Consider the following 25,399-nt stretch of genomic DNA (forward strand, 5'->3'; position numbering starts at 1 on the left):
TCCTAGGGTGAGTATTATGTGTGATTGTTCAGTGGTTCTCCGTAAGGCTCTGGTCCTAGGGTGAGTATAATGTGTGGTTGTTCAGTGGTTCTCCGTAAGGCTCTGGTCCTAGGGTGAGTATAATGTGTGGTTGTTCAGTGGTTCTCCGTAAGGCTCTGGTCCTAGGGTGAGTATAATGTGTGATTGTTCAGTGGTTCTCCGTAAGGCTCTGGTCCTAGGGTGAGTATAATGTGTGATTGTTCAGTGGTTCTCCGTAAGGCTCTGGTCCTAGGGTGAGTATTATGTGTCGTTGTTCAGTGGTTCTCCGTAAGGCTCTGGTCCTAGGGTGAGTATAATGTGTGGTTGTTCAGTGGTTCTCCGTAAGGCTCTGGTCCTAGGGTGAGTATAATGTGTGGTTGTTCAGTGGTTCTCCGTAAGGCTCTGGTCCTAGGGTGAGTATAATGTGTGATTGTTCAGTGGTTCTCCGTAAGGCTCTGGTCCTAGGGTGAGTATAATGTGTGGTTGTTCAGTGGTTCTCCGTAAGGCTCTGGTCCTAGGGTGAGTATAATGTGTGGTTGTTCAGTGGTTCTCCGTAAGGCTCTGGTCCTAGGGTGAGTATAATGTGTGGTTGTTCAGTGGTTCTCCGTAAGGCTCTGGTCCTAGGGTGAGTATAATGTGTGATTGTTCAGTGGTTCTCCGTAAGGCTCTGGTCCTAGGGTGAGTATAATGTGTGGTTGTTCAGTGGTTCTCCGTAAGGCTCTGGTCCTAGGGTGAGTATAATGTGTGGTTGTTCAGTGGTTCTCCGTAAGGCTCTGGTCTTAGGGTGAGTATAATGTGTGATTGTTCAGTGGTTCTCCGTAAGGCTCTGGTCCTAGGGTGAGTATAATGTGTGGTTGTTCAGTGGTTCTCCGTAAGGCTCTGGTCCTAGGGTGAGTATAATGTGTGGTTGTTCAGTGGTTCTCCGTAAGGCTCTGGTCTTAGGGTGAGTATTATGTGTCGTTGTTCAGTGGTTCTCCGTAAGGCTCTGGTCCTAGGGTGAGTATAATGTGTGGTTGTTCAGTGGTTCTCCGTAAGGCTCTGGTCCCTGGTGACTGTGTGTTTCATGGTTGAGTACGGACCTCGGCCCAGGTTCATCTCCGTGCAGCGTCTCTCTGGGTTGCTGTGGACACGGCACTTGAACACGGCTCCCGGGGTGTGAAGTGAGCTGCTGTAGGAAGAGTTGGCCTTGGGAGCCCCTACCAGAACCCTGTAGACAGAAAGAAACATAGTGTAAACTTTACACATCCGGTCACAGCAGTCAGTCACATAATTAAGAAGAAGAAGAGTTGGCCTTGGGCCCCTACCAACACCCCGTAGACAGAGACAACGGGCCCCTACCAACACCCCGTAGACAGAGACAACGGGCCCCTACCAACACCCCGTAGACAGAGACAACGGGCCCCTACCAACACCCCGTAGACAGAGACAACGGGCCCCTACCAACACCCCATAGACAGAGACAACGGGCCCCTACCAACACCCCGTAGACAGAGACAACGGGCCCCTACCAACACCCCGTAGACAGAGACAACGGGCCCCTACCAACACCCCGTAGACACAGACAACGGGCCCCTACCAGCACCCGTAGACAGAGACAACGGGCGCCCACCAGCACCCCGTAGATACAGACAACGGGCCCCTACCAGCACCCCGTAGACAGAGACAACAGGCCCCTACCAGCACCCCGTAGACAGAGACAATGGGCCCCTACCAGCACCTCGTAGACAGAGACAATGGGCCCCTACCAGCACCTCGTAGACAGAGACAAGGGCCCCTACCAGCACCCCGTAGACAGAGACAATGGGCCCCTACCAGCACCTCGTAGACAGAGACAATGGAAGGGACACAGTTATTATTAAAGAACACCACAGTGTCAAACAGTCATGATGTCACACAGTGAAGAAGGAAAAGCATTTCGCTACACCCGCAATAACATCTGCTAAATATGTGTATGTGACCAATAACATCTGCTAAATATGTGTATGTGACCAATAACATCTGCTAAATATGTGTATGTGACCAATAACATTTGCTTTGATGAGAAGAGCAAGTGAAAACCACCTTGAAGGATGGGAGTCACCCGGCATCAAGGATAAGTGTCAACAACACACATCCTGCCTCAATGAAGTGGCATAATGGCATCTCATAATCGTCTTCATCAGGCCCACTGTAGCACAGAGTAATTCCCACATGTTCAATACAAGTATGGTAGCCTATATTCAGGCTGGAACCGGGGTAGAACACAATTCACAATTCCACCCCTGGATGGACACTGAGTGTACAAAACATTAGGAACACCTCTTTCCATGACATAGACTGACCAGGTGAATCCAGGTGAAAACTATGATCCCTTATTGATATCACCTGTTAAATCCACTTCAACTCAATATTAGGAAGGTGTTCCTAATGTTTGGTACACTCAGTGCATAAGGCATCAGCAGACTGACTCATGACAATGAAGACAATGGTGGGTGTTGTGACATCTATGGGACATGATCACTTAACCTTAGGCTGCTACATGCTGGAATCTGGGACAGGTCAGCTAGGCTGCTACATGCTGGAACCTGGGACAGGTCAGCTAGGCTGCTACATGTTGGAATATGGGACAGGTCAACTAGGCTGCTGCATGCTGGAATCTGGGACAGGTCAACTAGGCTGCTACATGCTGGAATCTGGGACAAGTCAACTAGGCTGCTGCATGCTGGAATCTGGGACAGGTCAACTAGGCTGCTGCATGCTGGAATCTGGGACAGGTCAACTAGGCTGCTGCATGCTGGAATCTGGGACAGGTCAACTAGGCTGCTGCATGCTGGAATCTGGGACAGGTCAGCTAGGCTGCTACATGCTGGAATCTGAGACAGGTCAGCTAGGCTGCTACAGGCTGGAATCGGGGACAGGTCAGCTAGGCTGCTACATGCTGGAATATGGGACAGGTCAGCTAGGCTGCTACATGCTGGAATCTGGGACAGGTCAGCTAGGCTGCTACAGAACAACGGTCCAAAAGAAACCAAACAACACTGCACATCAATTGAACAGTTGACATATTTAAGACAATATTGTCGCCGTCATATAAATCAACTGTTTTTCTAAAGAAGAGAAAGGCGTTTACGCACAGTCAAATGAGACAGTCTATTGATTTCGAATATTTTACTTATTTACTTTGTGATTTTGTAGGCGATAGCTCACATCAGTTGGCTATTCTTCAACATTTGCAAGCAGGTTACACAGGGTGCCCAAAAGTGAATAGCCGAAATACACTCCATAAGAATTGCGCAACAACCAAACCCTGCCATTAATGGTCAAGCAAGGGAGGATACATAAGTGCATAAACAGTCGGGACTGTAATTGCTATAAGATAATTAATAGCCTTGATAGGCCTCTTGATAGCTTGAGACTCACCAGCGCGTATTGTCGTGATAGTGCTCCAGAACAGAGTATCCAAAGAAACTCGAGTCAGGTCCACGGAACACAACAGCATGTTTTAAGTCAATGTTGTAGGAGTGAACTACAGAAACAGACAAATACACGCAGAGAACATCCAAAAGGCTCCTCTTCTGATTCAGAACATGACCCATCCTTTGGCGCATCCTTGAGAGGAACAACACTATGGGAGAAGTATATAAAACAAAACAAAGCCCTTCAAGGTTTCAGTGCTACAGAAAAAGTTACAAAAACCAACAGTTCTGAGTACTTTCTGAAGTCTAGCACTATGAACACGGGAAAACGACAGGGGTAGTGGATCGAGAATAAAAAATAACGGTCCGTTGAAAAGTGACGATCTCGTCAGCTGCTCTGCAGACTGTGAATCTGAAGAACTGGTGTCTGTCTCCAGCACGGAGTTGCTTGCGGTAGTGATACGTGCGGTCATGGCAGAAGGCGAATTTATCAATGGGTTCGCGGCTCAAGCGTCACATTTCACAAAATAACCCGCCTCGCGCTTCCAACTTTTACGAACGACGATGCCCTCTGTCGTTTGGTATGGGGAGCGAGTCAAGGGCCAAAGACGAATGGCCTGTTGATGGCCAATCCAATTTGTTATTGGCTGTTGACGTTTGATATGTGTCTTCATTACTTGTTCAAATGTTTTGGAAACGCTTCCTTGTAAATTGAAATCTGCAATAAAATACTAATGCTTGGTTCAGTTTCCCTGGCCATTCCCTGCTAAAACGTTAGCATTTGGGAAACCATGGTTTGCTGTCACACCTTGTCCATAAAATGCTTATCGGGTAAGGAAACCAATATGTATTGTAACGACCCTGGGTTTATACGCGCGGATATCGACTCTGCCGCTCGAGCATGCTTTTGCGGCACAGTCGATAGCGCACTCGACTTCGGGCTAGAAGGTCGAGGGTTCGAGACCTGCTCCCTGCCTGTTTCATTACATTGGTGTCAGAAGTGATCGGACCTTGCATCCACGAAAGTGCGTGTGCTTGTCTGGTGAGCGCATTCCAATAAGACGCGGAGTCGCTAGCTAGCGCGAGGATGCGCTCTTTGAAAGGAGGGAGTAGTGTAACGACCCTGGCTTTATAAACGAGGATATCGACTCTGCTGCTGGAGCATGCTTTTGCTGCACAGTTGATAGCGCGCTGGAGTTCGGGCTAGAAGGTCGAGGGTTCGAGATCTGCTCCCTGCTGTTTCATTACAGTATTTTGTACTTTGGGTAAATCTATCCCTTTAACAATGACCTAATTCCTTGAGTTAAATTAAATGTAACATTCAACATAGATTACTGCTATTGTGGCTGCCAAAGTAATTACTGAGTAAAAAGGCTCTTATTAAATCTTACCCATTTCTAATACAGATGTTACTCATTTCCAAACCTGAAAATGTGTTATGAAACAGATTTCCCTCATTTCCTCTGTCAGTTTGCAAAACAGTTCTATTAATACTTATATGCTTCCTGAAGTGAAATGTCCTGTTTTGATTAGAGCTGGTGTTATTCTGTTCCCTCCATACAGTTAGAAAACAACCAGGTGATCACTTCATCATCCTCAGAAGCTTTCATCTTGTCATACAGATCAAAAAGGTGGAAACACCTCTTTCTGAAACACCCCAATAGGTGACCACCCAGGACAAATTTACAAAATGTCCTACCGAAATACAGCATCTCTTACTGAAATATATCTGGTCATACAAAATTATGAAAGTCATACTTGAATATAGCACATGTACATACTGTAAACAGCATACATACGGTATATTCACTGAGTGGAAAAAACATTAAGAACACCTTCCTAATCATATGGAGTCCACCCCCTTTTGCCCTCAGAAAAGCCTCAATTCGTCAGGGCATGGACTCAACAAGGTGTCGAAAGCGTTCCACATGCTAGTCCATGTTGACTCCAATGCTTCCCAGTTGTGTCAAGTTGGCTGGATGTCCTTTGGGAGGATCATTCTTGATACACATGGGAAAATGTTGAGCGTTAAAAACCCAGCAGCATTGCAGTTCTTGACACAAAGCGGTGAGCCTGGCTCCTACTACCATACCACGTTCAAAGGCAGTTAAGTATTTTATCTTGCCCATTCACCCTCTAAATGGGAACACATACACAATCCATGTCTCAATTGTCTCAAGGTGTAAAAAATATTTCTTAACCGGTCTCCTCCCCTTCCTCGTCTCTATGGCAGTCTCTATGGAGATCTGAGGGGGTGCCACAGGGTTCAATTCTTGAGCCGACTCTCTTCTCTGTAAACATCAATGATGTCGCTCTTGCTGCTGGTGAGTCTCTGATCCACATCTACACAGATTACACCATTCTGTATACTTCTGGCCCTTCTTTGGACACGGTGTTAACAACCCTCCAGACAAGTTTCAATGCCATACAACTCTCTTTCCGTGTCCTCCAACTGCTCTTAAATGCAAGTAAAAAATAAATGCATGTAACAGTCAACCGATCACTGCCTGCACCTGCCCGCCCGTCCAGCATCACTACTCTGGACGGTTCTGACTTATAATATGTGGACAACTACAAATACCTAGGTGTCTGGTAAAACTGTAAACTCTCCTTCCAGACTCACATCAAACATCTCCAATCCAAAGTTAAATCTAAAATTGGCTTCCTATTTCGCAACAAAGCATCCTTCACTCATACTGCCAAACATACCCTCGTAAAACTGACCATCCTACCGATCCTTGACTTTGGCGATGTCATCTACAAAATAGCCTCCAATACCCTACTCAATAAATTGGATGCAGTCTATCACAGTGCCAGCCGTTTTTGTCACCAAAGCCCCATATACCCACACTGCGACCTGTACGCTCTCGTTGGCTGGCCCTCGCTTCATACTTGTCGCCAAACCCACTGGCTCCAGGTCATCTACAAGCCCCTGCTAGGTAAAGCCCCCCCCTTATCTCAGCTCGCTGGTCACCATAGCAGCACCCACCTGTAGCACGCGCTCCAGCAGGTATATATCGCTGGTCACCCCCAATACCAATTCCTCCTTTGGCCGGGTCTCCTTCCAGTTCTCTGCTGCCAATGACTGGAACGAACTACAAAAAATCTCTGAAACTGGAAACACATCTCCCTCACTAGCTTTAAGCACCAGCTGTCAGAGCAGCTCACACATTACTGCACCTGTACATAGCCCACCTATAATTTAGCCCAAACAACTACCTCTTTCCCTACTGTATTTAATTTATTTATTTTGCTCCTTTGCACCCCATTATTTTTATTTCTACTTTGCACATTCTTCCACTGCAAATCTACCATTCCAGTGTTTTACTTGCTATATTGTATTTATTTCACCACCATGGCCTTTTTTTTGCCTTTACCTCCTTTATCCCACCTCATTTGCTCACATTGTATATATACTTATTTTTCTACTGTATTATTGACTGTACGTTTGTTTTACTCCATGTGTAACTCTGTGTTGTTGTTTGTGTCGAACTGCTTTGCTTTATCTTGGCCAGATCGCAATATTTTGTAAATGAAAACTTGTTCTCAACTTGCCTACCTGGTTAAATAAAGGGGCAATAAAACATGTCAAAAAATAAATATACGCTGATTGAAGTGGATTTAACAAGTGACATCAATAAGGGATCATAGCTTTCACCTGGACACACCTGGTCAGTCTGTCATGGAAAGATCAGGTGATCCTAATGTTATATACATTCAGTTTACACCATTTACAATATTCACATTTCAACAAAGTGAATAATGAGCAGAGGAAGACAGAACATCTGAGTAAATAAAATTGTATTAGCTCGTCTCAAAATGTATTAGCATTGTGCCCTATAGTACAGATTCACTTTGTGTATTTACACTTTACATTATGCTGAGTTTTTATTTTGTCTTCACAAAATATAAAGTAGAAAAGCTGTGGGAAACTAACAAGCCAGGGTGTCTAAGTGGTACAGTTCAGGGACAGGAAGAGACAGTTCAGGGACAGGAAGGTACAGTCAAAGGGTCATCTCATTCATATAAATAGAAAGTAGATTCATATTTAGAATCCCTAGAAATAGTCTACATATTCTATTTCTACGATTCCATCACACAGTCATAAGGAGGAAGTGACCCACAGTAGAAATACAACCAAAACTCTACTGATACAAACAACCTAAAACCATAGATCAACTGAAAAAAAACACAACCAAAGAATCAACTCGAAATCACAATCAACCCAATGATCAACAAAAACTTATTGCACAAGCCATCCGTAAAATAGATATTTAATTAACCCTGGAAAAAAAATAAATATTGTATAATTCATGATTTAAAATTCGTAATTTCATTGTGTGAAATTAGATTGGAAGAAATAGCAACTAGGATGATCCTTACATGGTCTATTTTCTACTTCCCTCGTACCATATCCACACGCACACACACACACACACACACACACACGAGAAGCAAAAGAAAGGACAGAAAAGTAGAAGGGCTAGATCTGGTCCACAGTGATGCAGCAGTCTGCAGTCCTTCAGCAGCAGTTAAGTCTATCTCCATCCTTAAAGTACCAGCATCATCCTGATACCTGACCCTCATCGTAGCCAGGGCTGAAACAACAGGGAGAAGAAAGATACATGATTACATTAACTGCACAAACAGTAATATAAACTCAGTAAAAAAAGAAAACGGTCCTCTTTCAGGACCCTGTCTTTTAAAGATATGTAAAAATCCAAATAACTTCACAGATCTTCATTGTAAAGGGTTTAAACACTGTTTCCCATGCTTGTTCAATAAACCATAAACAATTAATGAACATATACCTGTGGAACGGTCATTAAGACACTAACAGCTTACAGACGGTAGGCAATTAAGGTCACAGTTATGAAAACTTAGGACACTAAAGAGGCCTTTCTACTGACTCTGAAAAACACCAAAAGAAAGCTGCCCAGGGTCCCTGCTCATCTGCGTGAACGTGCCTTAGGCATGCTGCAAGGAGGCATGAGGACTGCAGATGTGGTTTTGTCTCACCAGGGGTGATGGTTGGATTTGCGTTTATCGTCGAAGGAATGAGCGTTACAGAGGCCTGTACTCTGGAGCGGGATCGATTTGGAGGTGGAGGGTCCATCATGGTCTGGGGCGGTGTGTCACAGCATCATCGGACTGAGCTTATTGTTATTGCAGGCAATCTCAACGCTGTGCGTTACAGGGAAGACATCTTCCTCCCGCATGTGTTACCCTTCCTGCAGGCTCATCCTGACATGACCCTCCAGCATGACAATGCCACCAGCAATACTGCTCATTCTGTGTGTGACTTCCTGCAAGACAGGAACGTCAGTATTCTGCCTTGGCCAGCGAAGAGCCTGGATCTCAATCCCATTGAGTACATCTGGGACCTGTTGGATTGGAGGGTGAGGGCTAGGGCCATTCTCCCCCATAAATGTCCAGGAACTTGCAGGTGCCTTGGTGGAAGAGTGGGGTAACATCTCACAGCAATAACTGGCAAATCTGGTGCAGTCCATGAGGAGGAGATGCACTGCAGTACTTAATGCAGCTAGTGGCCACATCAGATACTGACTGTTACTTTTGATTTTGAACCCCATTTCTTCAGGGACACATTATTCCATTTCTGTTAGTCACATGTCTGTGGAACTTCTTCAGTTTATGTATCTTATGTTCATAAACATATTTACACATTAAGGTTGCTGAAAATAAACTCAGTTGACAGTGAGAGGACGTTTCATTTTTTGATGAGTTTACTACTTTGACTGGTAAGTTGCTTAAAGAACAGAAGAACAAATATCAACCCCCATCTGACCTAAAACACCGTTTTGACTCCACTAAAGCCAGATCTAATATATTGTATGCTTGTACACAGTGCTTACCAATATACCTCAATACTGTAACAGACAAGAGATAAGACATGTCTTCCCCCTCCACGTTCCCATTGCTGTAACTGATACTGTAGTCAGAACAAAGTGCTCTACATGGTTATTGTTTTTTAAGATGCTGATGATCTGGAAGAGATGATCAATATACAGTGCATTCGGAAAGTATTCAGACCCCTTCCCTTTTCCACATTTTGTTACATTACAGCGTTATTCTAAAAGTGATGAAATCAATTTTTTTCCTCATCAATCTACAAACAATACCCCATAATGACAAAAGCAAAACCAAAAAAACAGATACCTTATGTAAGTATTCAGACCCTTTACTATGAGACTCAAAATTGAACTCAGGTGCATCCTGTTTCCATTGATCATCCTTGAGATGTTTCTACAACTTGATTGGAGTCTACCTGTGGTAAATTCAATTGATTGGACATGATCTGGAAAGACACACACCTGTCTATATAAGGTCCCACAGTTGACAGTGCATGTCAGGGCAAAAACCAAGCCATGAGGCCGAAGGAATTGTCCGTAGAGCTCAACGACAGGACTGTGTCGAGTAACAGATCTGGGGAAAGGTACCAAAACATTTCTGCAGCATTGAAGGTCCTCAAGAACACAGCAGCATTCATCCTTCTTAAATGGAAGAAGTTAGTAACCAACAAGTCTCTTCCTAGAGCTGGATGCCTGACCAAACTGAGCAATCGGGGGAGAAGGGCCTTGGTCAGGGAGGTGACCAAGAACCCAATGGACACTCTGACAGAGCTCCAAAGTTCCTCTGTGGAGATGGGAGAACATTCCAGAAGGACAACCATCTCTGCAGCACTCCACCAATCAGGACATTCTAGTAGTGGCCAGACAGAAGCCACTCCTCAGTGAAAGGCACATGACAGCCTGTTGGAGTTTGCCAAAAAGCACCTAAAGACTCTCAGACCATAAGAAAAGATTCTCTGGTCTGATGAAAGCAAGATTGAACTCTATGGCCTGAATGACAAGCGTCTGGAGGAAACCTGGCACCATCCCTATGGTGAAGCATGGTGATGGCAGCATCATGCTGTGGGGATAATTTTCAGTGGCAGGGACTGGGAGACTAGTTAGGATCGAGGGAAAGATGAACGGAGCATTGTACAGAGAGATCCTTCATGAAAACCTGCTCCAGAGTGCTCAGGACTAAATTCAAAGAGTTCAATCTTGCTTTTCAATGTAAATACATTTAAACTGGGTCAAAGGTTCACCTACTAACAGGACAACAACCTTAAGCACACAGCCAAGACAAGGAGTGGTTTTGGGACAAGTCTCTGAGTGTCCCAGCTAGAGCCCAGACTTGAACCCAATCTAACATTTCTGGAGAGACCTGAAAATAGTTGTGCAGGTACACTCCCCATCCAACCTGACAGAGCTTGAGAGGATCTGCAGAGAAAAATTTAAGAAAATCCTCACATACAGGTGTGCCAAGCTTGTAGCGTCATACCCAAGAAGACTCCACGCTGTAATCGCTGACAAAGGTGCTTCAACAAAGTTCTGAGTACAGGGTCTGAAAACTTATGTAAATTTGATATCAGTTTATTTTTATAAAATGTAAAAAATTCTACAAACTGTTTTTGCTTTGTCATTATGGGGTATTGTGTGTAAATTGATGAGGAATGAAAACAATTTAAATACATTTTATAATAAGGCTGAAACATAACAAAATGTGGAAAAAGTTAAGGGGTCTGAATACTTTCCGAATGCACTATAGGCCAAGGTAATGTCTGTAAGCAATTGCTGACAAAGCACGGACTGTGTGTGAGACTGTGTGTGGTTACATATGGCTCATCGTTAGTAGCTTTACAACAAGGAAGAACAGTTGCTTACAATTGCTTTTGTATCCTCTTTCTCCAGAACCTGCTGAGCTTGGTCTGGTGGGAACTTGAGCATGGAGGTTATGACTTTAGCCATCGTCTGTGGGAAGGAAGAGAAAACACAGAAATTACTTAGCCATATGACAAAGAAAAGTAGGATACATTCAAATAGGCTGTTTTTTTAAAACCTTTTTTTCATTTGAAAAAACCTTAAACTTCAACTTTAAGGTGGGGCTGTGGATGTTAATGATATATGTTGGGAAACTGATGACAGTTTCACAACTTCATTTTTGGAGGCAGTGCTCTCAATGGCATGGTGCTACGTTCACCAGTTTGTGTTGTTGTGTGGGTTTGTACGCATATTTCAAGAAGTGGCTTCCTGGATTCCTAAAGCACCCGATTGTTCGGCCCCATCACTGATTGGAGCTATGACCCCTCCCTCTCGTCAGGGGATACAGCTGTCTCTTCAATTACAAACTCCTTCTCCAGCTTGATAAAAGCCAGTGTTCCTTTGTCAGAAGAGAGCTTCTTTTTATGTCCTGTGTTGGTCAGTGAAAGTTTTGTTGATATTATTATTTTGTAGCCGCTCCTTCAGAGGTATGTGTATGACAATAGGACGTTAATTTTTCACTTATTCTGTTTCATTGGTTCCCATGGTGGAAGGGGAACACACCTTGGGAATGTTTAAGCAAGAGGTCTGCAGGCATACATAACCCGTAGTATTTAATCTGTCTATGCACACTAGGTAAGACCTGGGGGGACCAACCCCTGTATTTTGGTTAGCGCGCCAGGCGGTGCAAAAGGTATAGGTAATTAGTGGGAAGGCAGGTAAGGTAGGAGAGGGGATTCCTTAACTAACTTTCTTTGATTTGGTTCTGTCCAGCGCCTTTTCCCCACAATACCGTGTTAAGGAATAATACATTCCCTGTAAACTGTATTTGTGGTCCATCCCCGCACCTACGATCACACAACTTTTTCACTCCACGGGGAGTTGGGGGGTTGCGTTCCCTCCTCCGAGAGGCGTATGTAACACATGGGTATCCCGCCACATGGTTCCAATGTTTTTCAGTGTCAATTCTTGGCATCCGGGTTTGGATCATGGCAGTGAACCTAGTACTAAATATCCTGGTTTGTCCAGCCATTCTCCCAGCCCAGATCCAACATTGATGCTCAGTGAACCACTGTCTAGCCATTCACGAACGTCAGATCCCCGACTGCAACCCACAACAATCCAACATTGACACTCAGTTAACCCTTAACCAGCCATTCACCCAGCACAGATTGTCCACAACACCCCATACTGAACCAACTTGGGAGTCTAACTCTGTGACCCTCATCACGATCATATCCAAAATGGAAGTTCAGTGAACCCAAGTCCAGCCATTCACCACCTCAGATCCCTCACTGCAGCGCATAAGACTCTGGGAACCCCTGCCCTCAACACCACCATCAGCTACCCAATCAAATAAGCCTGCTCACAGAGCAATTAACCCATTATCTTCATTCTAATCAACTCCAGGTCTATATGCCAGAGTTAGCAGCATGCGTTAGCTATCCCATAAATACTGGGTCTAATCATAAACAGTGCTGTTGTTTGAGGAAAGCAGGGCAACAACCACCGAAAGATCTCTTTGTGTGCTAGAGGAGCTAAACAAGGCCAGCAAGTCTTTAAAATGGCAGCGTGCATCACGTGAATAGTATATGTCTCGGGCCAGGCCTCCTTCAGGACATCCTTCCATTCACAGGGAGGCCATAATGATATGGCTATGACATACAGCTTACTGAGGACCTAGAGGGTAACCCTACTAGCTTTATGTGAGTGTCTGATACCCCGCTGACTTTAGGACCGGGTCAACTAGCACTGTTAATTCCCATGCAGAATCATTCATTAGGCCCTGTGCTAAACGAAAACAGAAACACATAATTACTTTTGTATAGGTCTAACTGGGTGATTGCTCTATGTGGGAACGGTGACATTTATTGGCCTCTCTCCATCCAGCCTCCTTTCCCTCCATTTTCTATCGCCTCCTTCTCATCCCTCCTTTCTCTCCATTTTGTATCGCCTCCTTCTCATCCCACCTTTCCCTCCATTTTCTACCGCCTCCTTATCCTCTCACCTTTTCACTGAGGGTAAGAAACTAGATACATGGCAACGTATCCTGAGCTGAAAAAAAGGGAAGTGTGATACCGGTTGTTATATTTCAAGAAACTGGGATTATGACCCATTTCAGGAAACTAGGCATGTGTTGCTGATCACTACTTCACACAAGAGCTATTTGAATGTAATCTTTTTTCGAATTATCAAAATGCATTTGGGAACATGCAAACTTTCATGTGCCTTAATAACAAACTTGTATGCCAACTAAATATTAATAAAATTGTTAAAATTACGAGCCTAGTTGGTTTAGCCACAGAAAAAGACAACAACCTTCCCGCTAGCCATGATTGGCTGAGATAATGAGTGGGCTGGACATGCCGAGAGAGGAGTTGGTTTTGGTCTGCCATGTAGCACGCTTCTGGCTATTTAAGCTGGTCAGTAGGTAATCCTGTCTTTATTTTTATATATGTTGCTTAGTAGAACTGCATAACTGTTGCTCTCCACTTTCTGGAGGACCAAGTTTTGAATTCAGTGGAATTAGAGTACGATAGCTAAGGAGGTGGAGAAAACACCTGTCTCCGGGTTACATCTTCAAACTAAGATCAACCATGTCATCCGTGACAGGGAGAAACATCCAACAATGATGTATATGGGTAAGACAGCTAGCTACATTTTCAGATATTACACGTTTCTAAATTTGACAGTCGTTTTCATTTCAAGTTAAAGTGTAATGTTAGCTAGCTAATGTTAGCTGGGTGGCTCACTAGCTTATAGGTTACATGTATGATCTTATTTGTATCTCAGAGCCATTTGCTTGGATAGTTAGCTAGCTAACATTGAACCTTGCAGAATCATGCACGGTAGTAACATCATGAGTTGGGATTATGGTTAATTATTTACCTAGCTAGCTAGCTACATGTTTCAACAAAAGACTCCATTAAGCAAATAACCATTTTGGGTGCATTCGTAAATTAAACTCGATTTCAGAGCGCAGAATAACTGATGAATTTATGAATGCTCAACACCTGTTGAATATGGCCGGTGTCAATAAACATCTGCAAAAAAACGTAATCAAATTGCTGTCAACAGCACAGTTAGTCACCAATGCTCTGGATAACACGAAAACAGCCTAACCAGCTCTGCTAGGCTGAGTAAAATGAGTGGGGTGTGTAACAAGCTAGCCAATTACTTCCCTGTTGTTCATCAACTGTAGTGTATGATATCATTTTGTAGCTCGGTCTCTGCTTTTATCCAATGTAAAGAACATAATAAAAATGTTGCTACATAAGACTGAATCAAGGCGGTGGGTCACATACGTGCACTGTCAATGTTCCCTTATCAGAAAAGGTTACTTTAATCCCCTAAAGTTGATTGACACGCCGGTGCATGAAATCTAATTGGCATAATAATAAAACATCTGTCAGTTTCAACAAGAGATGTTTTTTTTGCATTTGGATGCATCTCAATCCACCCCATTCTGCATCTGTGGTGAAAGGTGACGGAGCGGTGTTTGTCAGACCATGAGACATCCCAAAATCAATATTCTCAAACGACTGTAGCGCCCGAACAGTTTGACCTACTAACTATTATGACCACTTTATGGAAAGGGGAGACTCCATCCTGGATGGTGCAACAGTCAAAAGCACTGCACCACAGTGCTGAGGCGCCACTACAATGTGACCGTCTGTTTGTAGCGTCCGAACCATTTGGGCTACAAATGTGACCCCACTGTGGAAAGGGGAGACTAAGACGCCCACCAATGTCACAGGACTCATCTGAAAGAAACCAGGACCAGTTTTAAAAAATGAATGGAAGTAATTTTGTGCATATCCAAAAAAGGGTTTAATATGTGTAAAAAAAAATATTTACTGAGCTTTCTTATATCGCATAGATATAGGACAAACACTTCAAAACCTTGTTTCTTAGCAGTTATTTTTTGACCGTCTTTTTTCACATTTAGGAATGTGTTTCTCTGAGCTAATGTGTTTCTCTAATCTATATTTTAACAAATCATTGTTATAAATGTTTTTGGAACCCTAAGGGGTTCTAAAACTCTAAATGAAATTGCTAAATGATCTTAAAACAATTCAATATGTCAGCTTAGGACCCCCCCCCCCCCCCCCACCCTAATGGCTTAGACTTTTAAGAATGAATGCTAAAGGTGCATATTGATTAAATGACCTTGGTTTCCCGCCCCATCATGTACTCAAACAGGACCTTCCTCAGGTACTCAAACTCTGTGAGTTCTGAGAAGGACTCAGCACTGTAATGGCCAGGATCTGGAACACACAAAACAAAGGTCAGGTTAATGTAGGATAACATAACACATCAACTAATAGACACTGACATTTGACAATGTGACTAATTCACATCTATGATGGAGAAGTATTGAATGCTCATTTCTCAACTTCAAGAGCTCATTAATAACCTTTTCTATTCATACACACACACCATTCCATTACACACACACCATTATAAATATATACACACACACAATCTAATGTGTGTATATATAAATAAATAAATAAATAAATAAATAGCGTGTGTGTCTATATAATGGTGTGTGTGTCTATATAATGGTGTGTGTGTGTTTCATGGTGTGTCTGTTGAAGTTGAAGTCGGAAGTTTACATACACCAAATACATTTAAACTCAGTTTTTCACAATTCCTGACATTTAATCAGAGTAAAAATCTTAGGTCAGTTAGGATCACCACTTTATTTTATGAATGTAAAAATGTAGAATAATAGTAGAGAATTATTTTTTTCAGATTGTGTTTCTTTCATCACATTCCCAGTGGGTCAGAAGCTTACATACACTCAATTAGTATTTGGTAGCGTTGCCTTTAAATTGGGTCAAACGTAGCCTTCCACAAGCTGCCCACAATAAGTTGGTTGAATTTTGGCCCATTCCTCCTGACAGAGCTGGTGTAACTAGCTCAGGTTTGTAAGGCCTCCTTGCTCGCACACGCTTTTTCAGTTCTGCCCACCAATTTTCTATGGGATTGAGGTCAGGGCTTTCAAATCAAATAAAATCAAATGTATTTATATAGCCCTTCTTACATCAGCTGATATCTCAAAGTTCTGTACAGAAACCCAGCCTAAAACCCCAAACAGCAAACAATGCAGGTGTAGAAGCACGGTGGCTAGGAAAAACTCCCTAGAAAGGCCAAACCCTAGGAAGAAACCTAGAGAGGAACCAGGCTATGAGGGGTGGCCAGTCCTCTTCTGGCTGTGCCGGGTGGAGATTATAATGTGATGGCCACTCCAATACCTTGACTTTGTTGTCCTTAAGCTATTTTGCCACAACTTTGGAAGTATGCTTGGGGTCACTGTCCATTTGAAAGACCCATTTGCGACCAAGCATTAACTGATGTCTTGAGATGTTGCTTTCATATATCCACATAATTTTCCTTCCTCATGAGGCCATCTATTTTGTGAAGTGCACCCGTCCCTCCTGCAGCAAAGCACCTCCACAACATGATGCTGCCACCTCAGTGCTTCCCAGTTGGGATGGTCTTCTTCTGCTTGCAAGCCTCCCCCTTTTCCTCCAAACATAATAATGGTCATTAAGGCCAAACAGTTCTATTTTTGTTTCATCAGACCAGAGGATATTTCTCCAAAAAGTACGATCTTTGTCCCCATGTGCAGTTGCAAACCGTATTCTGGATCTTTTATGGCAGTTTTGGAGCAGTGGCTTCTTCCTTGCTGAGCGGCCTTTCAGGTTATGTCCATATAGGACTTGATTTACTGTGGACTTTTGTACCGGTTTCCTCCAGCATCTTCACAAGGTCCTTTATTGTTGTTCTGGGATTGATTTGTACTTTTCGCACAAAAGTATGTTCAACTCTAGGAGACAGAACGCATCTCCTTCCTGAGCGGTATGATGGCTGCGTGGTCCCATGGTGTTTATACTTGTGTACTATTGTTTGTACAGATGAACGTGGTACGTTCAGGAGTTTGTAAATTGCTCCCAAGGATGAACCAGACTTGTGGTCTACAATTTCTTTTCCCAAGGTCTTGGCTGATTTCTTTTGATTTTCCCATGATGTCAAGCAAAGAGGCACTGAGTTTGAAGGTAGGTCTTGAAATACATCCCCATGTACACCTCCAATTGACTCAAATGATGTCATTTAGCCTATCAGAAGCTTTTAAAGTCATGACATCATTTTCTGCAACAACGTCGCTGGACCAGACAGGACTGGCAAATCCCATTGAGCACGTCTGGGACCTGTTGGACCGGAGGGTGAGGGCGAGAGCCATTCCACCCAGAAATTTCCAGGAACTTGCAGGTGCCTTGGTGGAAGAGTGGGGTAACATCTCACAGCAAGAACTGGCAAATCTGGTGCAGTCCATTAGGAGGAGATGCACTGCAGTGCTTAATGCAGCTGGTGGCCACACCAGATACTGACTGTTGCTTTTGATTATTATTCAATTTCTGTGAGTCACATGTCTGTGGAACTTGTTCAGTTTATGTCAGTTGTTGAATCTTGTTACATTCATGTAAATATTTACACATGTTAAGTTTGCTGAAAATAAACGCAGTTGACAGTGAGAGGATGTTTCTTTTTTTTGCGTAGTTTACTTTGTATCCCTCATTTACTCAAGTGTTTCCTTTATGTTGGCAGTTACGTGTAGTTCTCAGTTCTAAACGTGTATTCCATTATTCATCGGCTCTATGTAAACGCCACTTCTAAATTTGGCACGGAGTCATCTAATGTTCCACCCTGATTCTGTCGGCCATACTGTTTAGCTGACATGACATTATGATTCAATTAGCAACAGTTCTGAACATAGAAACCCTGACAGCAGTGAACAAGGGTAGGTTCAAACCACCAAAACTAGAAAGAATGGCACATGGCCCTACATGAGCACTTGTACACTACAATTCCAACCAGGCCTGTTCAGATGCATTGCTCCATCATCCCTGTACCTAGGGAGACAGAGTTATGTCTCAATTACCACGGTGTGAAATCCCAACCGGTCACACTTCAAAATAGCAATCATGTTAGTTCTTCTCCATCCTCTTCAAGGGAAACACTGTCAGGTGTGACGTGGGTGAAGGATTAACTCCACATAGTCTATAACTTATTGCTTTTCTATTTCATTTAGGTCTGCTATTTTCTGACTTGTGAGTTTAATTCTTAGTAGTTTGTTTCTTGTTGTGATTCTATGCGACTTGTTCTTATTTTGTATGTAACTTGGAGCTGTGGAAAGAAGTTCCTCTGATTTGTTTTGATGATTACATTTCTTGTACTTCCAAAGTCCATTCCATGGAGATGTTTAGGCCAGTGAAGGGGTTGCAACTTAAAAACACCCTCCCATTTCTCTGGAATAGCCATTTACATTTTAGTCATTTAACAGATGCTCTTATCCAGGGCGACTGACATTAGTGCATTCATCAGATACACGATGACACTGTAGGCCCCTGGCTGTGCCAGCAGAGAAGAGCAGCTTGATGTTGAAAGGAAAAGGGTTAGGAAAGCTGGGAAGATGAAGGGGTGATGAAGAGAAAGAGAAGAGGTAGAGGCCAAACTAGTCTTTGATCATCAGGCGTGGAGAAATGGCCTGGCTAATAAATGCTTTCAGCTTTATGTCCTCCTGACCTCCAGGCCCCGTACCCCAGGAAGAGTAGCCCAGATGAACCCACAGTAGAGTAACACTCACACTGGGGCATGAGGACCCACACTACACAACACAGCAGAAAGCACCTCTACCTGGAACCACTACTCATTGGCCTCTTGACCAGGAGCCATTACAGTGGTTTAAACACCATCTGTGCTGGCTTGGAAATGTTTTCACATTGTCCTTTCCAACCACTATGTTGGAGCACAGCTCAGCTCAGCAGTGTTATTAGAGGTCCACAGTGGTCAAGACAGCAGAAGCCACATTGAGATGGTGTTAATATATACTGAGGCTGTCAACAGTGGTGTGAGTCAGATCACTGGGCCAGCAGGCTTCTCTTCAGCTGGAGTAGACAAGCTATGGAGTACAGCTGGGTGATATGGACCAAAGTCCATGTCACAATCAATTAACAGAATTATCACCATAACGATCAATTGAACGATACGTTGATAACAATGTGCACCAGTTACTTTTTATTGTGCTGCTGCTGCTAATGTTGTAGCTATCAATTGTCCCGTTAGCAATAGTCCATATTAGCAGACTTAAATTTTAAACTTCACATTCCTCTAGTAAAGGCAATTTATTGTTATTATCAGTAAAATGTCCTCGATATATGGTCAGTTTGGTCGGTATCGATCATGTTCAGTTTATCGTTCCAGCTCTAATATGAAGTAATGGGGTATGCATAAGGGGGAAAGGTTAGGATGTGACCTGGCTGAGAGGGTTGTTCAGACACCCAGAGGGTTGTTCAGACACCTAGGCAAAAAACAGCAGACTACTAAAGTCTTGGGTTGGAGAGAGTGTTAGAAATTGAGTGGTGTAACTTCAGGCCAGGGGGGCAGTGAGCTGTGCTGCATTAGAGGTTTTCACAAGGGAAACAAGACTGCAGCCTGCAAAAGTCATTATGTCCTGGGATGAATTTTCACCCCTACCTCCTCACCCCCCTTTCCCATCCGACAGACGATTCTCTTTATTACGCCAGCAGGGAAAGTCCATAAGAGGTTAGAATTTAGTTTGACAGTCCTCCCCCTCTACCCTGTCCTCCATGCAGAGAAGATATAATTTATAATAGGGTTGAGGTTGATATGATTGAGACACTACTGTGGGGGCTTCATCTTAGTGATGTTGAACTAACAGCAGCAATGTCCTATCACACTAAATGGCTGACTGAATATCCTTACTCATTTTCCATGAGGTCCTTTTGAGCTAAGAAGATGATTGAAAAGTTTATATTTTTCAGAAAACATCTTACAGGGGAAGTTAACATTACTTTTTGAATGTATGTTTATATTTAAAGTAGTATAGATGTTTAATATAGATGAATATAGAGGTTTACATTACCTTTGAACGTGGTACCCAGATGAGTCACCACTGAGTTTTTGTGGAATAATTTCATCTTGTCCTCCAGTGAGTGGATCTAAGAGAGAGAGAGAGTGCAGTAGAAAAACATATGACTCCCAATGAATGGATCAAGGAGCGAGAGAGAGAACACCACTACTACTGAACCAACCTGATAACACCACTACTACTGAACCAAGCTGTACTAGACTAACCTGATAACACCACCACTACTACTGAACCAACCTGATAACACCACCACTACTGAACCGAGCTGTACTGCACTAACCTGATAACACCACCACTACTGAACCAACCTGATAACACCACCACTACTGAAATGAGCTGTACTGCACTAACCTGATAACACCACCACTACTGAACCAACCTGATAACACCACCACTACTACTGAACCAACCTGATAACACCACCACTACTACTGAACCAACCTGATAACACTCCCACTACTGAACCAAGCTGTACTGGACTTACCTGATAACACCCCCACTACTGAAACAAGCTGTACTGGACTTACCTGATAACACCCCAACTACTGAACCAAGCTGTACTGGACTTACCTGATAACACCCCCATTACTGAACCAAGCTGTACTGGACTAACCTGATAACACCAACACCACTGAACCAAGCTGTACTGGACTTACCTGATAACACCCCCACTACTGAACCAAGCTGTACTGGACTTACCTGATAACACTACCACTACTGAACCAAGCTGTACTGGACTAACCTAATAACACCACCACTATTGAACCAAGCCGTACTGGACTAACCTGATAACACCACCACTACTGAACCAACCTGATAACACCACCACTACTGAACCAAGCTGTACTGGACTAACCTGATAACAACAGCACCACTACTGAACCAAGCTGTACTGGACTAACCTGATAACAACACCACCACTATTGAACCAAGCTGTACTGGACTAACCTGATAACACCACCACCACTATTGAACCAACCTGATAACAACACCACCACTACTGAACCAAGCTGTACTGGACTAACCTGATAACAACACCACCATTACTGAACCAAGCCGTACTGGACTAACCTGATAACACCACCACTACTGAACCAACCTGATAACAACACCACCACTACTGAACCAAGCTGTACTGGACTAACCTGATAACAACACCACTACTGAACCAAGCTGTACTGGACTAACCTGATAACAACACCACCACTATTGAACCAAGCTGTACTGGACTAACCTGATAACACCACCATTACTGAACCAAGCTGTACTGGACTAACCTGATAACACCACCACTACTGAACCAACCTGATAACAACACCACCACTACTGAACCAAGCTGTACTGGACTAACCTGATAACAACAACACCACTACTGAACCAAGCTGTACTGGACTAACCTGATAACAACACCACCACTATTGAACCAAGCTGTACTGGACTAACCTGATAACACCACCATTACTGAACCAAGCTGTACTGGACTAACCTGATAACACCACCACTACTGAACCAACCTGTACTGCACTAACCTGATAACACCACCACTACTGAACCAACCTGATAACACCACCACTACTACTGAACCAAGCTGATAACACCACCACTACTGAACCAAGCTGCACTGGACTAACCTGATAAGTAGGTTAGACTACTGCAATGCTCTACTTTCCGGCTACTCGGATAAAGCACTAAATAAACTTCAGTTAGTGCTAAATACGGCTGCTAGAATCCTGACTAGAACCAAAAAATTTGATCATATTACTCCAGTGCTAGCCTCTCTACACTGGCTTCCTGTCAAAGCAAGGGCTGATTTCAAGGTTTTACTGCTAACCTACAAAGCATTACATGGGCTTGCTCCTACCTATCTCTCTGATTTGGTCCTGCCGTACATACCTACACGTACGCTACGGTCACAAGACGCAGGCCTCCTAATTGTCCCTAGAATTTCTAACCAAACAGCTGGAGGCAGGGCTTTCTCCTATAGAGCTCCATTTTTATGGAACGGTCTGCCTACCCATGTCAGAGACGCAAACTCGGTCTCAACCTTCAAGTCTCTACTGAAGACTCATCTCTTCAGTGGGTCATATGATTGAGTGTAGTCTGGCCCAGGAGTGGGAAGGTGAACGGAAAGGCTCTGGAGCAACGAACCGCCCTTGCTGTCTCTGCCTGGCCGGTTCCCCTCTTTCCACTGGGATTCTCTGCCTCTAACCCTATTACAGGGGCTGAGTCACTGGCTTACTGGGGCTCTCTCATGCCGTCCCTGGAGGGGGTGCGTCACCTGAGTGGATTGATTCACTGATGTGGTCATCCTGTCTGGGTTGGCGCCCCTGGGTTGGCGATTTTGATTTGATTTGATAACACCACCACTACTGAACCAAGCTGTACTGGACTAACCTGATAACACCACCACAATTGCTGGAACCACAATGGAAAGGTCAATGTGAAAAGAACACGTCCAAGCCAGCAGAGTATGGTTCGGCTTGGTACCGTACTGTGATCACCGCTTAACACTCACCCTGTCGACAAAGTGCTGTTCCTTCAGCCTGGCTTCACTCAGCAGGGTGGTCTTCTCAGCTAGCTGGGCCTGCAGCTCCTCCACATCCATCTGAAACAACACAATCATCAATAACAGACATGAGTAACAAATCATTGCAGACATTTAGGTCTGGTTTTAGACCTTCCTCCTAAACGAATGGGGAAATGTTTTTTAATCGTTTCAGAGCTCCCTTGAAAATATATTCCAATCTCAAATGGGTTTCACCCGGACAATGTATCAATAAAGTACATGTGACTTGACTAGGAGAATTGTGTGAGTAAATCATGGATATATAGTGCAATACTTATTGGAAACAGACGCACGCACACACAGACGCACGCGCACACACAGGCGCACACACAAACAGACGCACGCACGCACACACACACACAGACGGGCGTCCACACACACACACAGACGGGCGCACACACACACAGACGGGCGCACACACACATACGGGCGCACACACACACAGACGGGCGCACACACACACACAGACAGGCGCACACACACACACAGACGGGCGCACTTCACAGACAGGCGCACACGCACACACAGACAGGCGCACATGCACACACAGACAGGCGCACACACAGACACTGACACAGGCGCAAAGACAGACGCACACCCACAGACAGCCACACACAGACACCCCCACACAGAGACAGACAGAGACACACACAGTAGAAGATTGGTGAAACAAACTGTTCATCTCTGTTAGAACTGGAACTTATAAAGGACCTGAGAGTAGGCCTATGTCGACTGGCTTAACTTTCCACACTGAATCGGTAATCTTTCCTCCGTCAGACACATGGGTGTTTCAAATAAAGGTCCACAGAGAGGTTGGGTCAACACAGTTGCAGTTGGTGTGGAGGTGTGTCTGTCTGTCAGTGTGTGCGTCCTTTGTGAGGGGGGCGAGCAGGAAACTGTATTACTGTATTGCTTCAACAGAAACCCATTGTAAATGTCAGCTATCCAATCCAAGCCGACTAAAAAACACTGTATTGAAACACAGGGTCCAGTCTATATAGAGAAAATGGTGCCATGTGGGACTCGTACCATTAGTTTCTAGCATCTGCGCAGTCGGTGTGCGTGTCCCAAATACCATCCTATTCCCTTTATAGTGCACTACTTTTGGCCAGAGATCTATGGGTTCTGGTCCAAAGTAGTGCACTAAATAGGGAATAGGGAGTCATTTGGGACACACAGTCGGTGGGAAAATACCACAGATATGGCATCCTCTTGACATCCTGTCTGCGGGGGTAAATTAAATACAGTCTGTGTAAACCGGTATAACCTGTAGTGATGGGGGTGGCGATATCCTCAAAGTTAAAATAGGCAGGCCAATAACCAGAGGGTTGCCGGTTTGAATCTGGCAGGAGTGAGCCAAGCAACCAGTGGGCGGTGGTAGTTAACCCTCAAACTGCTCTGCGGCTAATGCTACTGTATTTTGCTAGCTGTGCTGCTAGCTTCACCCTGTAAACATGGATGAACTGAGATACTGTACCTCTCCACTGGCGCTGTGGGTCCTTGCCTGCAGGTCCCCCAGCCTTTTCTGTACCTGACACACTCTGTTCCCCATCTCCTCCTCTCGACTCTTGACGGGAAGAAAAAGGAAAATCACAGCTAGTCATTTCCTACAGTGTTTCATCTCTTACAAAATACTCAAAACGGCATTAGTTTCCAAAAACGTCCCCTTTCTCTTCTTTTTGTCAATATTTTTTTATAAAGTTCTTTGTCTGCACATTTTATTTGTTGTTTATTTTGTCACAAATAATTCAGCTAAAAGCCTGTCAGTGTGGATCAGTATAGTCTGATATCACAGTATTGTCAGTCCGTGTTACTCTACTTCAGGCCTCCCTACTTTAATTATGTCTGGTGATGAGTGGGAGAAGGCAGCTTTTACTTTAGTTTACTTAGCTGAGCAAAGCCAATGCTCAACAACCTATTTTTCCTGATGAAATCTATGTGGAAAAAAACTACTATTACAAATTACTTTTAGTTGACGGAAATGTGAGGAGCTGAGAATTCCACGTGACTAATGGACATTTGATTTGCCATGGAGCTCCTTTTCATCTGTTTTGTCCAATCAGAAGCATGCAGAATATTTCAAGCAATCCTCTCACTGGCAGAATGGACATCTTTCAGTGGTGCGGTCTGACTGAGCTGCCCGGCTCTCCCACACAGCTCCCAGGCGGTCTCTTCAGTCACTCGTCAATCTTTTGAACTGATGTGAAGCCAGGACATTGGACTTGTAGCTAACCTCAACTAGAAACAATGTTTCTGCTCTCTTCATTTCATTTAGGGTATTTTTGCCTTGATTACATCAGAAGCTCTACTTCCCCATGTGTGCAGTTATTCATTCATCTGTGTTGCCACTACCATGCCGTGGTCTGCAAATGAAAGACAAATGCTATTTGTTGAACATTAGGACTACAGTAAAATATTTTTGTAAAGCTCAAACTCTCTGCTTTTTAAGGAAACCACTTATTTACCCACCTTGACAGTTAAGATGGGGAGAAAATCAGAGCTGTAAATTGTTTAACCTGTAGCCAAGTCTTTATAACCTTTATGGTTAATTATGGCTGGCATTGGTAACAATATCAATGTTGCCAGCTTTACGAGGGCATAGCTGGACAAGGCCATGTGAATGACTTAAAACTAG

General features: G+C 43.9%; 2 protein-coding genes across 3 annotated transcripts in view; both read right to left on the reverse strand.

The window, feature by feature from the left end:
* LOC110503039 (integrin alpha-9) overlaps positions 1–3,942 on the reverse strand; it is a 160,592-nt gene extending 156,650 nt beyond the window's left edge. The window contains exons 1-2 of the mRNA XM_036960871.1: positions 3,418–3,942; positions 1,098–1,225 (exon numbers count right to left, since the gene is read on the reverse strand). Coding sequence (XP_036816766.1) covers positions 1,098–1,225; positions 3,418–3,605 — 316 coding nt within the window. The 5' untranslated portion in view covers positions 3,606–3,942. The remainder of the gene's footprint in view (positions 1–1,097; positions 1,226–3,417) is intronic.
* Positions 3,943–7,197: 3,255 nt separating this feature from the next.
* Positions 7,198–25,399, reverse strand: part of LOC110503007 (golgin subfamily A member 4) — a 45,399-nt gene continuing 27,197 nt past the window's right edge. For both annotated transcript variants that reach the window (XM_036960869.1, XM_036960868.1), the window contains exons 17-22: positions 24,242–24,331; positions 22,714–22,803; positions 20,193–20,268; positions 15,410–15,507; positions 11,144–11,230; positions 7,198–8,011 (exon numbers count right to left, since the gene is read on the reverse strand). In XM_036960869.1, coding sequence (XP_036816764.1) covers positions 7,997–8,011; positions 11,144–11,230; positions 15,410–15,507; positions 20,193–20,268; positions 22,714–22,803; positions 24,242–24,331 — 456 coding nt within the window. In that variant the 3' untranslated portion in view covers positions 7,198–7,996. The remainder of the gene's footprint in view (positions 8,012–11,143; positions 11,231–15,409; positions 15,508–20,192; positions 20,269–22,713; positions 22,804–24,241; positions 24,332–25,399) is intronic.

The sequence above is a fragment of the Oncorhynchus mykiss genome, chromosome 23 (assembly GCF_013265735.2).
Source record: "Oncorhynchus mykiss isolate Arlee chromosome 23, USDA_OmykA_1.1, whole genome shotgun sequence".
Lineage (NCBI taxonomy): Eukaryota > Metazoa > Chordata > Actinopteri > Salmoniformes > Salmonidae > Oncorhynchus > Oncorhynchus mykiss.